Consider the following 17,896-nt stretch of genomic DNA (forward strand, 5'->3'; position numbering starts at 1 on the left):
GAAGATTTCTTTGACACGACTTTTTTCGTTATTCGCCTTCGTGATTATGGTAATAGAAATTCGGAGGGCAATACTACTAAAAGCGTAACACATAAAAGGAAGTCTATTTCGCTGATTGGTAAATAGACCAATAAATATAGTATAGGTATAGCAACGTCGGTAACCGAAGAGCAAATTACATTTATGGACGAGCTTTATAGAGGAACGATTTTGTTACTCATATTTGATGTGTTATACTTGAGGTAACTCTTATCTGTGTTTATGATACGCTTGACATACATATAAACTTGTTAAATAAAAACCTTTGTATTACATTGTAATAACATTTACTAAAGTGTATACTGCTTACATACCGAAGTATGTATATTAATCGCACAGTTTTCTACTCATTCTTAGTAATTTTTTTATTAAACCAAAAGCACATCTTGATTTGATTGGATTTATAAATGTTACCTATTTTTTCAACAATAACACCAAGCTGCCAACTGCAAAAAGTAGTACATTAACTTTAACAAAAGTATAGGAAACATTGGGCATACAATGGACTTTGGACCGAGTTGGGTCGCTTTCAGAACGTGGGAACACACAACTGTTGAAATTACTATCCTAACTTGCCAGGACCGGGAAAAATAACCGGAATGGTGCTCAAAAATACCTTTTAAAACGTTGGCACGCGGAGTGAGGTGTATTAAATGACGCCTTTCTCCCGAAATTTGAGAAAGCAAACGCTATTGAGTGGGATGAAAAAATAATATTTTTCGCCGTTTCATAAATGTGGGCGGCTAATGCATTTTGTTGGTCCAATTAAGACCTATACACTAAGGACGTAAGGAATTAAAGCGAATATGAATAAATAAACGAAAAAAGTCTAAGACACATGCTTCCTAAAATAATTTTTAAAATAAATTGTATAATTTTAAGTAAATTTCTCACTCAGAACCCGTACTGATGTTAAACAAAATATATAGCAATAGCTTTAAGTGTTTAAATGGCAACGCATAAGTACACGCGTAACTTGATGTAACACTAACAGTGTGTAATAGAAATGATAATGAACACAATGTTCCCCAACATGATACCTTGTAGGACACCATGTATAAACACCTAGATATATATAATCATATTATGTTATGTTATACAGCAAATGAAGACAAAGCATTTAATTTACCAATACAACAAAATACCACGCGGTCAATTAAACTCAGACATGATAAAATGATAAAACAGTAACACTTCACTCTAAAACGCTTCTCAGGAGTATTAGACTCACTTCCAAATAGCCGTCAACGTATTATATTAGTTCTGTTTCGTAAACTTTATGTTTTAATTTTACTTTCTTATTCGTGCCTTTTTTATTTTCACACCGATTAGATGCCTAGGCCTTAGGATTTACTTAGATCACTACTTTACCACACAAGGCTGTTTAACTTTATGTTTCACCGGACACTGAGCTTCTTTTTAGTGTACTCCTGACCTCACACACCGTACAAATGCCCGCAGTTACCTCAACTCTTGGCTTCCGACACTTCGGCCTTCGGTGATGATCTGCGACTGCTGATAGAGCATGGTCGATGGGGCGGCGAACATAACCCTTACTCTCGTATCTACCTCATTTTCAAAGGAATACTTTTAATGGACTATATTCAATACCTTACTTGAATGGGCATAATTTACAAACAGAAGAATCACTTTAAATCTTCTGCTTAAGAAAATGTTCAATGTTTACACTCGAGCTTTGGTAGCTGATGAAAAACTCCAGAGCTGATGGGTTTGATAACCTATTCCGTCAACGGAAGGCCCAGGTAATCAAGAGTCCGTTAAGGGTGTTCCATTAGTGCGGCTCGGCACGGGGCGGGCATAGTGGTTGTTGGTAACGTGGTTGTGGGGCAGCGGCGGCGTGGGGCGAATGTCCGCCGGCTGTCCGCGCGCTGTTCGAGCCCCGGCGACCGGCCCCGCGCGCCCCTCCCCTCACCCGCTACGCCGCGCCCGACGGTACCATCCTGCTCCTCACCGAGAACGGCACCAGGCTGATGACGCGCGCCGCTGCCGCCAGCCTGCTACGCGCCGCCCTCCTCTCCCCGCGCCCCCCTCGGCCCCGCCACGGTGAGCCGTCGCCGCACCCTCTTGTTCTCTCTATGTGTCTATCGGATTCCGTCGCCTCTAGCACTGCACGCTTCACTACGCTAACGCTTCGTAAGGTAGGAGCGCGGCTTACAGCAATGACGACTTCAACGAAGTCCCCCTTATCTGTTGTAATATCTTAAGGCCATTGGAATTTTCAAAGGTTAATGCAAATACGATTATATGTATTGTTCTTAAGGAAAATATTTGTGAAAATTTAATTACATTTAAAGTCGTTATATTATAAGCTAAAATTCGCGTCGACTCATTTATATTTTCAATTACATGCACAATAGGTATCAAATTAAATTCTAGTAGGCATGTGGTTTATTAAATGTATTCAAGACTACAATATTTTTCATATTTTTACATTTTACAAACTCAATAATAAACTAGAATGTCACTTTTTATATTTGTAAATTATTATTATTAAACGTTATTTTTACATTTTTTAACAATAAAATAGTTATTTAATATAAAATTTATTATATTAGCTAGAGGGTATAAAATAAATAAACATTTAATAGTTTTCATCAATTTACAATTCATTTCTAGCAATAATAGCAATTCCATGATTAGCTTAAGCATTTATTACCATTTATACCGATTGATATTTCGCTCCTACTTTATACTCGCATGACATTTCTGCAGCTCCTGTCTCCTTATGTTTTATGCCAATAAAGACTTTCATAGAACCATTAAATGTTTTATTTGAATCCATCATCAAATCTATGAATGTCTTATTGGCTCCTACTCTAGTTTTGTTGCACGTTGCATGCTTTCTTTCTGCATCTCCTATTTCTACGATCTCTATGGTTACTGCGCGGCATAGACTTGGCTTTGACGAAATAGTTCGAGCGGGACTGCCATCCGAAGAGAGCTTTGCTAATATAATTTAAAATCGGGTCCAGTCCTATTAAATTTTGCAGAAATTCCTTTTGTGCCAGATAAATGTCGTACGTTTGCCGATCGTTGTTTGTTTTATTGTCGTTTTTAAATTTGTCGTTAGTCGGGTGATTTTTTTTTCTCGATGTTCTGTACCGACCCTGCGCGATCGCCTCTGTTGTTGCAATCGGAGTCCCTTCGCGCTATGGCTCGGTCGTCGAGCTTGCCTCAGCTAAGCGATACGATGGATGCAATTCCAGTAAAGCTGATGTCCGACGGACGGAACGCGAATCGGAACGCGACTGGAGTGACGACATGGATCGGCGGTATGTCCATAACGCAGGACGGGAACCTTATAGCACCGGACAAAATAATGACCCACGTCCACCGCTATGCGAGCCCGCACTACAAACCCCATGGGCACCGTTACCATCGCTGGAACCATGAGCCGGGAGGGAGCGAGGACCCACTCTATGCCACCAAGACCGTCTACGGACCCGGATACATTGACGAGAACCGTATGTATTGCTGCCATATCTGTACGTTCACTAATCTCTAATTAAAACCAATCGAAACACATGCCGACTCCATCTAGAGTATCAGTTTTGTATCAAATAGAATAAGGAGATTAGTTGACGATGTTACAAAATTTAGGTGTTACGAACGATCGTTAGGTACACATTATAACAGACTGTACAACTAATAAATTAACCATAGATATCGTAAGTTACACTCACCTTTCAGCTTCCTATTGTACAGTTCTAGAAAGATCGTGTGCAATATCATTGACAACACGGGTGGTTTTGTTTAATATAGCACTTCCCAATGTATGTATTTCGAGTGCTCATGCCTCATTCATTTTACCCTTTATTTTGATCCCAGTAACTGGACCACTAGTTTGTTAGCGTTCCCACTGTACCCCAAATAGTATTGTAGCGAGTCGAGAGAAAACTAAATACTCGATAGAAAGACAAACAAGTAAAGCTTTGCGTAGTCAGAAGTTTAGAAGGGTTTCTCTTAGAAACGCTTTAGAGCCCTTGAGATCTGCTTCTCTTAACCGTGGTTCACAGTAAAATTGTAGAAGATTTAGTTCTGAAGAGGCGATTTAGCAAAGGCGCTTAAACACGTAAATCTCCGCGAAGCTTTGCAATTTTCGCTAAAGATTCAGAGATTCATCCGCCACGATTTGTTACCCGATATCACTAGTCCCCAAAGGTAGCGACAGAGAAATTGTTTAATGGAATCTTGCCATTTGCAAACGGTAAGTCACGAAAGATTTGTGAATACGTTATTATTCGATTTTTTCCATTAAATGATGTCTATTCACCGTACGGTAGCTTTACCCTGGCATCTTTTGTGGTTAACGATGAGCAAGAAAGTTTATCTTCAACCGCATGAACTAGCTTGTATTTAAAGTTCATAATCATATTATTATTATCATTGAATATTCATTGGCAATATTCATCGTCTTACCTTTTGAAACGACACAGATTTTTAACCTTATTCTCACAATTATGTACGAGTATGTATTTTTATATCACGATTTCTGAATCATACCTCTGTTTGGCATGAGCATATTTACAGTATTTATAATGACACATTTTATAATTATATTTAACATTTCCCCACTTATTTTACGTATACATTTTTGTTATTCAGTTTATTTATTTATTTTACCGAGTTTAACATTGTTATTATATTGTTAATGTATAAATATTTACGTAACCGCTTTAAATGTATTTTCATGAATATTCGAATATAACCAAAGTGGAGCTTTTCGTATTACACAACTAATTAGCAATTCACTTCCAAGAAAGATAACTTTGCGCAACAACAATACATAATTCATCACAATTTCTGTTGTAATTGAAAATAAATATGCTTAAAAAGTCGTCAAAGTTTCAGTGACTCAAAACGAAATTCGCATACTTATTAAAATAAACAAACAAGTTTCAGGGAAAGGAAAAGTGATTTTTTGACACGGAATTAATCTGTCAACGTACATTTAAGAAACAAATCATGGTTAAGGTAAAAGGAATCTTATACAACAAGTAGGATTTATATCACACATCGAAGTTTGAAGCGGTACTAGTACTTAGGGTCGTAATTAGTCTTCTTTATACCTAAGAAATCTGTTTCCTCATGTTTATGTTCAAAAAGTCGATAAGTAGTCTATAGATTGACTTAATTTTCTAACGTTGCATTTCTATTTAAGGGTGTGTTTATATGTTTATCATGAACTTCTTACAGGAATATCAGAGTACACAGCGAAGTGTGGATATATTTAGCCTAATATAATAACCATATTTCATTAATGTTTTATCAATACCATTGTTAAGTCTTTTCCAGGAAGTATTAAATTGGCGTTTCATATAAAACCATATTTTTATAGGAAAGCACATGCACCAAAGCTAAGGAAACACATGGTTGATGTTAGTTTTTTTCTATGTTATGTGTTGTTCATAGATTCAACATGTACATAAACTTGAACAATAGTTTATCATTTCACACGAACACTCTCCCTTTTTGAAATCTTAGCCAAAAAACAAGAAACTTATGTGATTGTTACATTTTCATCTTTAGTGTAATTAATATTACGAGTAACTACAGATAGTTCTTTACCATTGTACTTCTTTACTTATAAAGCTAAACGTTACTAAAGGATTCTTATTGAAATAATTTCATATGAATCCTTTATTTAGAAGCAAATTATTTCGATGTTTTCAATCATAGACGTTACGTTATAGGACAATGTATAACACGTATCAAGTACAATAACCTTTATAACACATTTTAATGTATCAACGTAAAACAATCATAAATAAACACGACCACTTCTATCTGAAATACCAAACACATTTCCACAAACATCAATACAAACAAACTAACACCGAACAACAACCAACAGAGAGGATTGGCAAAGAGAACGGTAAAGCAGGTGATGAGAAGGTGGCGTTACAATCGACCTGCCACGTGGCGTTGGACACCTGTATAAAGGACAGCGAGTGTGTGGCCTCCCTGACACCGGTACTCCAGAAGTGCCACTCAAGCGACTGTGACCGGGAGGGCTGCATGACGGCGCTCCGAGGGTTCTACAGGAAGCCGGGTGTACACTGGAACACGGAGATTGCTTTCTGCCTTTGCAAGTTAGTATATCAATTATTTTATTTTTATGAGAGATAATGTAACCCACATTATCCCTTATGTATTATAGAAATTATTTGCATTCAAAAAATGTAATGCTTACATGTTAACAAGACCCCTTAGGAATGCCGGGTACCCTTGCTCATAAGATAATTTTGTATTGCTTATAAAGACGGAATATTAAGTTACCTAGAAACAACCATAAGGATGTAATTAATATCAAAAAGTAAGAAAATTACATTTCTTTCAATCATTAGGAAGTTAATATGAAATTAATAAACATATAGAGCGATTAGTAAATTACTTTATCCTTTATTCTTTATCCCAGCTTTTCATTTTTAAATTATGTGAATGTGGAATTATTAATTAAAAAATCACATTGTTTACAAATGCTTTAGAAAAATGTTATTAAGAACTTTTCAAATGAAATATTTGAAGAATGCGGTGATGGAGAGGATTAAATTAGAGGTAATCCTTTTTTCTTAATCCCAGATTTTCATTCCCTTGTATTAACATGCGAGTCTTAATTGTAGTCTTGTAATTCGCTGAATTCAACGTGAAAAATAAGATGCGATCTGTAAAGTAAATTACGAAAGTACAGATTTAAATGCACGAAATTAAAAGCTATCGTTTTCATTGAAGCGTTCGACAGAAAATTCATTTTCAGTAGCTTTTTTAATCAAAGAGCACTTCTTTTAATTCATGCCAATTTGATTACAAAGCGAAAAAGCTGATCTGCGATTCATACCTGTAATATCTCTTAATTTTCAAAAAGGTTTAAATTTAAGCGAATAATAAAAGAAACATTTTGTACTTAAATATTAAATCGTTAATTTGCAATCGTAATTGTGTAAAGCGCCATCTGCATATTATTTCGTTGAAAAAACTATAATAATAAAATTGATTAACATTCTGACCGTAAATAAAATAATTTTAACGTAATCTACTGACTTAGTTCTAAGATCGTTTTCAGCAAACCAAACAAGAAAATTTAACGTGTATTTTTAGCTTCATCGATTCATAAAAAAATTAAAAAACACGCGATTTTTCATTGATACAATAATTTCTATCGATTTTCATTATATTGCTTACGCTCTATATAAGTTTTCCAGTTATATAGGATCTTAGGATTATGGGCAACTAGTACCTATTATGCCCGCTAGAATTGCAAAACTGTATACTGTGTGTGTATTGTGTAATCTCCTGTATCTATATGGATACGCATAAGATGTGTGTGTCAAAGTTAAACTCATGTCTTTGAATTACAATATTTATTGAGTATACTTTCAGCCGATTTTGTATCCTAATCTTAAACATACGTGTATGAGAACGACCTTGTAGCCACGTACCTTGGGATTGGCGCCATTTATTCATGTACTTTAGGTATTATACGACCATAGAGGGTACTTTTGCAAGATAGTGTTGTTTAGGGAGAAAAAGAAGATACCTACATGTTTTGTATTCGGCCGAAACTTATTGAAATCTTACAAATAAATATACTCGATCTTAAAAATGAATATGAAGAAGTTTTACTTCAAAATGTCCTGCATTTCAATAATCATCTTTAAACTATTTTATGTTTCGGATTTCATTATAGGTATCCAATGGAATCCATAATTAACAAATCCATAATTAAAGTGGGTGCAAATCTTTTAAATCTTACTTATATCCTAATATTGTTCCCGTTCCGTATTTTTGTGCCTGAAACACTAAAAAAGTTGCATTTCCGTATAAGAGTACTTTTATACACCTACTTTTCGTTTCTACTTTACTATCGTGAAATTCCTTGAAAAAAACATTTGATTCCCTATTATCAAACTGATGGACAACGTAGTCGGGTTTAGGTAGCATAAAACACGACGTATCTATGTCTGTCTGTCCATTTGTGCATTTAACTCGAGAGCTACTGATCCGATTTCCATTAATATACAAAATAACTAGGCAGATTGCTTATTACTTTTCAGTAAGAGAGATCTTAATCATGATATTTTACAGGAAAACCGATAACAAGGAGGATTCGTGCATGAACGCCCAAGAGCGCCTTCATCCGTCGTGCGCCCAGAGACCACCGGTGGGATCTCCACTCCCAGCTTGCCACACGCTGGCCCACGCTTGCCGTGAAGAGCCCGAATGCAGGTAGGTACCCATACAATCGGCGACCCGCTTAGCGGAGGAGTTACCCCACCAGTCTGATACGCAGTGGGTTTCGGGTTTGATCCCAGCCCTAAGTAGTCGTAGTAAGGTAAGGTAGTAGTAGTAAGGTAGTCTTTGTATGTTTATGACACCAACGACACAAAAAACATCCATCAGTTTTTGGCTAATATAAGTAGCAACGGACCAGATGTAATATATGGTCACTACCGCTCTATAAACTTCTGTTACCAATTTATATAAAGCAAAAAGTTATCAACATATCAAGAATTCATTTTATTATCATTTTATTTTTTCACAGCACGAATTACTTTTTCACAGTAGCTACTTATGGCCATGACATATTAGTACTTAATTTGAAAAATAATTGAATTGATTATTAATAAAAAGTATAACGTCAATCAAAACCATTATTAATACCAGAGAAAAATAATTTGCATTGTAATGCCACTATTTAAGACTCTATTATTTTATTTTTCGGACTGTACTCTATTTGTCTTATACGAGTATACCTACTCTGTGAGAACGTTAACATTGACGAGTGAAAAAACGAAAGTACTACAAGGATCGTAACACGACATTATTAGTCCCACATGAGAGAATTCACGAGTACGAAACTCCAGCAACGAGTAACGAAAAGATTTTTTCTCAACAACAGACTGATGTGTGTACTGTGTACTCGTTAAAGAAACTTTTGTGATGTAACCTAAACAAACTATGATGCTCAAGTCGTTATCCCTCGTTGGCTGGCAACAATAACAACAATAACAAGCCGGGGATTCAAAATGGGGAGGGAAATGAAATATTTAAGGCATAAGGTACAATTGACTTATACCGAAGCATTCCAGCTTAGCCCTCGAGGGTATCGGCGCGTCTATAGCCGATTTTAGGTAGGAATCTAATCTTATCTGAGGTTGATTACAGATGTGTATAGGCAGCTGTAAACACTTACCATTAGGTTAGGTTAGGCATGCTCGTCTGCTATATATGTACATTGTACCTATATTATACACTAGCTGACCCGGCAAACTTTGTACCGCCTCAAAATAATTTATCAAATATATTTCATATAAAATATAGCCTATGTTACTCGTGGATAATGTAGCTTTCGAATGGTGAAAGAATTTTTAAAATCGGTTCAGTAGTTTTTGAGCCCATTCATTACATCCAAACAAACAAACAAAGTTTTCCTCTTTATAATATTAGTGTAGAAAAATGCAAATTTAGGGAATCCATAAAAAGTGACGCGGGTGCAAGCTTACGTGTGCAACATTTAGATAACAGTGTAAATATTCACTTTTATCAATACCATACAATATGCCCGCGTCTTTTTTACTTATGAAAACTATTTGCGCTTCGAATTAATTACCTCCCTAAAGCGGGATCGAACAAGAGAATTTTGAATACAAACTCGATCCTAATACGAAATAGCTCAACTAAAATTAAAAGCACCTACATTTTGGTATTCCTGGCATCATTCAGATACCTACCGAATACGCGAAATAAACAGACCAGAGGATAAATACGAGTCAAATTCGTTACCAGATCAGCATTAATGTTTATATGGGATTGCGGTTACCAAAACCAGCAAATGCAATCACATTTGCGATAGCTTTCAACGTTATCGAAATATCTGGATATACTCAGCGGTACACACCGTATTATTCGAGCGATTAAACTGGGGCCAAGAGAAAATAGAGGTTGGAATTGAATGGAACTATTCGGAACGCGAATTCAGTGGAACGTACTGTGTGGATAGATCTAAACGGTAGGATTGAAGTCAATAAGGGTTTAGATTTAAGTAGTGTCTTGTAACGGGTATAATGCAGAGTAGATTAAGCGGTACGTCTATTCGAATGTAAAGGTATATAAAGGTGGTAGATCCCATTTTGATTCAACTCCAGAGACATCAACCTATTTCTACCTAATTATAGCAGTGTGAACCGCTGCTGTGTTCTGGTTTGATGAGTTTGGTATGGTAAGGTAGGTATGGGGTAGGTATGGGAAGACATTCTTATTCGAGGCGATCAATGCATCTGTGGCTGACCTCAATTGTCTAACCTGGGATTGATAACAGACATCCATGGGCGGCAATGGTCACTTGGACTGCATGATCGTAGCTTCTTCTACTGTAGTTTTATATACTGATATGAAAACATAACTATTCTTGATTCGACTAGGGAAGCACCATCGCCAAACCTATTTATGCCTTATATCTAGCCTATGTTCCGATTAGATGTGGTAAGGCTAACGCTTATACGAGAAAACTTAGACAAGTTTTATTAATAAAGTCTCTTGCCATAAGGGTAGTAACGTAATTTCCCGACTTTAGGTAGAACTCCGATCCTACCCAGAAAGGATCACATTAAATCAACCCCAGTGTTGACTACCTACAGATTTCGAAGTGTGCTATCCATTTGCCGTCAATGTGGTAGTAGCAGACGAGCATGCAGTCCACGTGATGGTAAGTGGCTACTGCCGCCCATGGACATCTGTAATCAACCCCAGATAGGATTAAATATTCCTACCTAAGGTCGGCCGCAGATGCAGCGCTACCCCTGAGGAGTAAGCTGAAACGCCAGCAGCGCCTAACACTGCTGTTATTATGTAGAAATAGGTGTGGCGATGGTGCCGCCAGAGTCGAACCACAAAGGGTTCTACCACCTTCAAATTGTAATTGTGTGTGGTAATTAAAGCGTTATTATACAAAGTGTTCATTAAAACGAAAACAATCAAAACATAAACCAACGTATACGAAAATCATATCTACATTATTCAAATACACGCCAGCAAACATTTTATCATTATTAATTATTACGGTTTATGATAAATAATTCATCGCATATGCGGCCCTAGCTTAACGCCGCATCGATTTTATCATCAAATGCATATTGCATGCATTATGTCCAGTTTATTGAGGATTTACTGATTACTATTCGTTGAAACGGAAATGATTTATGAAGTTGTGTTTATATAAATTGTTTGAATCCATAATGCAATTAATCCGTGCTTTTAAACTGTTTAATAAAGCGGTTTGTTGTTTTCGTTATTATGCTAATTAAGAGTTGGTAGCTCAGTAGTATAGATATATTGAAAATTCGAAAACTGGTATTTTTATATGATTAAAATAACAATGAGCTAACAGTCTTTATGGTAAATAATTACTGACTACATCTGTAATCACCTTCATATAAAAGCGCGGTGTAATGTTGTTTTTATAATATAGGAAACAGACGAGCATGCATGGTAAGTGGTTACTGCCGCCCATGGACATCTGTAATCAACCCCAGATAGGATTCGATTCCTACCTGAGGAGTGCCACAGATGCACCGCTAATTTATTTATTTATTTATTTATTTAATCTTCTTATACCTAGAATGTGGTACAAAGGCGGACTTAATGCTATAAGCATTCTCTACCAGTCAACCTTTAGGTTAAGCAGAGATCAGCGAGGACGGCACTAGCAAAATCAGATATGTATAATGTAAATAGTACATTCAATATACAAACTAATAATATTGTATACATATATTTATATATAAATGGTAATAAAATAAACACATAGGTGCATAAATAGTAGAAAATAAATTAAACAAATATAATAATAATATATAGATAATACTAAATTAATTCCCTAGATGTTGTTTTAGATAGAATTCTCTGACTTTTGATTTAAATGTCTGCCGGTTCAGAAGTCTTTTAAGATTAATAGGAAGGGCGTTCCAGATACGAGCAGCATGGATGGCAAAAGAATTGGAAAGGAAACCTGAATGGTGTAGAGGAAAAGATAGAGTAAGAGAATCTAAAGATCGTAGCTGACGCTCGTGGGAATCGCACAGATATTGAAAATTTTGCTTTAAATAACTCGGAGAAACAGGATCAAAGAGAATAGAGTGAAGAGTATTGAGTGATCTAATCTGTCTACGATCACGAATGGGAAGCCATTTAAGTTGGCGACGATAGGATGAGATGTGATCAAATTTACGTAGACAGAAAATAAAACGTATGGTATAATTGATGAGTCTGTCCAGCTTATTCAATAACTCACCACTAATCTCGGAGCAGCACACATCAGCATAATCGATAATCGGAAATAACAGTGACTGCACAAGGATGACCTTCACCTGGACTGGGAGAAAGTTGCGGAGACGATTCAGATTACGCAACCTCGCGAACACTAATCGGCTGACCTCGCTAATGTGTACTGACCAACTCAACGACGAGTCAATGTGCAAACCTAAATCCTTTACGCTAGATGAGAAGGGTATAACAGAATCATCAAACACGACAGGTGGGACGGTGCTCGTATCCAATTTTGCAAGCTGACGAGAGCTACCCAATATAATTGCTTGACATTTGGACGGATTAACCTTAATGCCAAACCTACTAGACCAGCGACTTAGATTGTCCAGATTCTTGTTCAAGCCTTCTATCGCTTTGTTAACATTGCTCACATCAGCTTGCACATATATCTGTAGATCATCTGCATACAGGTGGTAAGAGCAATCAAGTCGGTACGTGAGAAAATTAATAAAAATCGAGAAAAGCAATGGCGAAAGTATCCCACCTTGAGGCACTCCAGAATTAAGGTCACACCAATCGGAATGCGTACGATCAACGCGGGTAGCTTGTTGTCGCCCCCGAAGATAGGAAGAGAACCATTCCAGTGCCTTAGACGAGAATCTAAAATGTTGAAGAGCGGCAAGAAGAATATCATGGTCCACCATATTGAAAGCGTTAGAAAAATCAATAAGAACAAGAAGAGTGACCAATTTATTCTCCATGCCTGCACGGACATCTTCAAGAACTTTGAGCAAGGCCGTCGTGGTGCTATGTCCAGGACGAAAGCCAGATTGAAAGGGACTGAGGAGATTGTTATTATAGATGAAAGAGGAAACTTGTTTATGAACAGTGGCTTCAAGAATTTTTGAAAGAAAGGGAAGAATAGATATAGGTCTAAATTGGTTAAGAGTGCAGGGGTTATTTACTTTAGGAAGAGGGATTATGTAAGCTTTACGCCAAACTTCAGGAAAAACCCCCGTAACCAAAGAAAAGTTGATGATGTGAGTAAGAGTAGGCAAAAGAAATGGTAATATAAGCACAATCATAGACCTACTCACATCATCACAGCCAACTGCTTTGGATTGGATACAAGATACGGTCTTCGAGATCTCGTCATTAGTAACTGGAGTAAAAGAAAAGAAGTCAGTGTCCGGAGGAGCCATGGAAGAAATTTCAGAAATAGTAAGGGCCTTAACAGAGGAACAGAGACAAGAAGAGGAAGAAAAATGGAGATTCAGCTCATTTAGAGGAAAAGAAGTGAGATCAGGCTTAAGGTGAGGTTTACCAACACCTAAGGTGTTCAAAAACTTCCATATTTCGGCTGAAGAATTGTTATTGACCTGATCGTAGAAATATTTACGCTTAGCTGCTCTCACCATCTGATTACAGCGGTTACGTGCGGCCTTGTAGTGAAACCAGTTCTCATCACACCTGTCGCGCTTGAATCTTCTGAAAGCTTTATCACGCCGTGACATGGCCAATCTAACTCCACGTGTGATCCAGGGAGCCGGTGGACGCTTCAATTTATGAGGCTTCAGCGGCGCATGAATATCATACAGCTTCAGAATGTTATTATTTAAGATAGACATTTTGTCATCAACTGAAGCAGCAGCAACCACTGAAGACCAATCAATTTTGGCAGCATCCACAGCGAGTGCATCCAGATCGATACCCGCGAAGCTGCGCATCCAGACAATCTCAGGAGTAACTCTTGGCGGACGCAGTTTGTAAGCCAAGTAAACTAAGTCATGCTTTGAAAATCCGGAGGCTGGTATTTGTCCATGTTTAAGTACAAGTGAAGGAGATGAAGTAATAATTAAGTCTAGCAAAGTGTCGGAAGTGTCTAAATTATGATGAGTAGGCAAGGAAGGAAGAACATAAAGATTAACAGAAGAGAGGATATTTTTAAGTTTTATACTACGGTGCGTATTATTCATCAAATCTGTGTTAAAATCGCCTATGATTATGTGATGTGAGTAGCCCGAACAAAGCTGCTCCAATACCTGCTCTAGCTTGGAGAAGTAATCAATAGCTGGAGGGCAGTAAACGACCCCGAGTACGGCCTTCGCCCGGCCTACACTAATTTCCAAGAAAAGATACTCAGCTGTGGCAGAATACAAGGAAGGAGAGGAAGTTATAACATTAAAAGGAATGTCATTGCGGAGGTAAATCGCTACACCACCTCCGCCTTTACCTGTTCGATCATTTCTAATTAGCTTGAAACCTGGAAGACAGAAAGAAGTAGATTCAATGTTGGGCTTAAACCAGCTTTCAGATATTAAAACAGCGTGAATAAAGGAAGTTGAAGAGAAAGTATCTAGGAAATCAGTATAGTGAGAAGGGACACTTTGAGCATTGAGGTGGCAGACATTAAAAGATGCAGAGGATTTATCAAACGAGTTCTGCAGCACATTACGTAAAGTCACAGGATCTCCAAAACTAATGTCACTCAAGTCCGACATGCGACTTGAACTGCATGCAGAGTAAAATGATTCGTTATCAGACATCTGAGACTATACTAAATAAAGGATATACAATGTATATAAGTATAGGTATAATGCTTGTATATTAAAATACTAAAATAATTAAAATAAATAGAACGAAATAAAGATATATATAATAAAGTAATATTTGTATATTAATAAATTTAACAATATAATGATAATATACTAATTATAATATTAATTACGGCAGGTACGGCAAATTACCAAAAACCGTGTTTACTATCTCTGCCTGTCCTGCCGGTAGACTGAGAAGAATATAATGAGTAAACATTAAAAACATTTAAACATACACACAACATACAAAACAAAAAAAAAAAGAAAAGAAAAACAATAGCAACCATACTCAGTAAAATGAAAATTGTAAAACAAAAAGTATTTATCGTAACTACAACATGTAAAGCTATAAATATAATAATAATAATAAGCACAGTTTAATAATCCCGAAAGAAATTTAACGGTAAGTAAATAGATATAAAGAGAATGAATAATACTTGTAACAAGTAATTTTACCACACTTATAATTATGAAATAGTAAACGTAATGAAATCATTAAGGTAAAATAGGTTAATAACTCAACACATTAACTGAGAAACGGAACGTAACGCAACTAACATCATAAATATTATTAATAAATCTGACAGCTGACATGACACTTGACGTTCAGGTGTCAGTTGCATTTGATAGATGTACAGATTTTGCAATTGTGACTTCGTTTTAAAATACGTACTAAGTATATAATACGAGACTTCGGGTAAACTGAATTTATAGCTATTTATAACACAGACACAGATTAAGTAACCAAACAAGTATTACACAAAGGTAAACAAACTAATGGGATTTAACAACCGAAGATAGAATGATAAGCTATAAAATAAAAGGAAGAGTAATAGTACAGTCGGCTTATTTTTTACGAGCAGTGCGTTTGGCCTTCAACTGTTGGCCAATGTGAGCAGCAGGAACTGAAGATGGAGAGTGAGCCCTCGGTTGTCCTTCGGCGTCGACATCTACGGCGCCTTCAGGGATGTCGTCCAGGTCCTGCTCGGAGAAAATGCGACGTCTGGTGCCGTCAGATAGCTTGGCAAATATATTACCATCCATGGTCCAGCAATTCCGCATGCCTAATTTCCTCCGAGCTTGAAGAAATAGTGATTGCCGCTGACGTGTGAGGAATTCAGATATCACGAATGAAGTACCTTTGAATGCAGCCTTTTTCCTCCATACTGCCATACGACACGAAGAGTCAGCAAACCGAATGAGTACTGGGCGACACTTTCCATCCACAATATTCCCAAGCCGATGACATGCTTTAAATTGAATACTTGCTAAATCACCTACACCAAGCTTTTCACAAAAAAGCTTAGCAAGGTAATCTGAGAGATTGCCCTCAATTTCCTCAGGAATCCCGTTCACCAAGAGAAACTTTCTCCGATGCCTCATCTCAATAACATCAGTTGCTTTAGAGAGCTCAGTAATTAGTTCCCGGAGGAAGTTTAACAGTGACCAAACATGACTTTTGAAGTCATTGAATTCTTCATGAAGGCGATTCAACGTGATGGTACTTTTCGGCTCATTGGCTTTAAACTTGGATTCAAATTCGGAGAACTTCTTCATGAAAGTGGCTTCAATTGCATGTTGTGCCTCCAAGATAGTGTTTAAAGTGGCCATTATAATTTAAAGTAATTACCAATAGTGTGGCTAAGCAGAAAGTTGTGTGCAGTGGTGATGATGACTACCAGCAGGACTGTGCAGTGAACTTAAAGGTCTTGGATCATATGTTCAGTTGAGATAACACTTGTAAGTAGTTTTTATATTAAATACTGCCTTATGACACTTATTGACACTTATTGTCGTAGCCATAATATTATTTGATAGGAAATGAAATATACATAGAACATAAAGCGTCCTAACTAAGTCCTCCGGTAGCAACGCATAATCCGTTACTAATTTTAATAGTGAAAGAAAATCCGGCATCATATATAAATTTATTTACATAAAAAATAAAGACTGGACTCGAGTAAAAAGAAGTTAATATTTATAAAATACGAACATAATCTTGAACATCGTTTCGCAATACGCTAAAGTGAAATATTTAGCCCATCTTACTCCCACGACTTAAATGAATCCAACAATAACAACAAACAATGGAACATATATACATACACATATTAATAAAACGAAACTTAACGAAAATATTCACGAATCTCGTTTGGTAATGTTATGTTAAACTGAAACATTTCCAGTAGCCTTCTATTTAACAATAGCTACCGACGTAGCTTTGTTAACATTATAGCCTGAGTCAATTCTGAATCGGAACACAACGCGGGTTCGGGATATTCGGAACAGCTCTGTAAATACGTAATTTAACGTTCAGACCTGATTAACATTTATGGTTACATTTCAATGAAATTTCGCGCTTAGAAATAAATATTTATATAAAGAAAAATTATTACAGTTACCTACATAACTAGAAAATATTATAAAAAGAAAAATCCCAATCATTTAAAAATATAGCCTATATTACACCCACGACTTAGATGAATCCAACAACATATCATATGCAAGAATCCGTTTGCCCGCAGGGCGTGTCAAAGAATGAGACATGCATACATATGAAAATACTTCATACATACACACATAAATACACATATTAATAAAACGAAACATCACGAAAATACTCACGAATCTCGTTTTGGTAATATTATGTTAAGTAAACTGAAACATTTCCAATACCATCTATTTAACAATAGTTACCGACATAGCTTTGTTAACATTATTGCCTGAGTCCATTCTGAATCGGAACACAACGCGGCCTCGGGATATTCGGAACAGTTTGTAAATACGTAATTTAACGTTCAAATTAACATTTATAGTTGCATTTCAATGCAATTTGCGCTTAGGAATTAAATTAATAATAATAATTGGTTGATTGAAAGTGGTACTATTTTATTATCAATGGTGGAAGCACATCTATTTCTGCCTCATAATAACAGTACTACGCGCTGCTATGTTCTGGTTTGAAAGGTGTGGTA

The 17,896-nt window shown here is 36.6% G+C and overlaps 1 protein-coding gene across 1 annotated transcript in view; it reads left to right on the forward strand.

Moving 5' to 3' along the window:
* Positions 1–17,896, forward strand: part of Gfrl (Glial cell line-derived neurotrophic family receptor-like) — a 231,230-nt gene that overhangs the window by 201,019 nt on the left and 12,315 nt on the right. Inside the window, exons 6-8 of the mRNA XM_073089799.1 lie at positions 3,267–3,524; positions 5,915–6,152; positions 8,146–8,286. Of these exons, the coding sequence (XP_072945900.1) occupies positions 3,267–3,524; positions 5,915–6,152; positions 8,146–8,286 (637 nt within the window). The remainder of the gene's footprint in view (positions 1–3,266; positions 3,525–5,914; positions 6,153–8,145; positions 8,287–17,896) is intronic.

This window comes from Epargyreus clarus, unplaced genomic scaffold (assembly GCF_041222505.1).
Source record: "Epargyreus clarus isolate Ecla_fem2 unplaced genomic scaffold, WU_Ecla_fem_2.2 ptg000031l, whole genome shotgun sequence".
Taxonomy (NCBI): domain Eukaryota; kingdom Metazoa; phylum Arthropoda; class Insecta; order Lepidoptera; family Hesperiidae; genus Epargyreus; species Epargyreus clarus.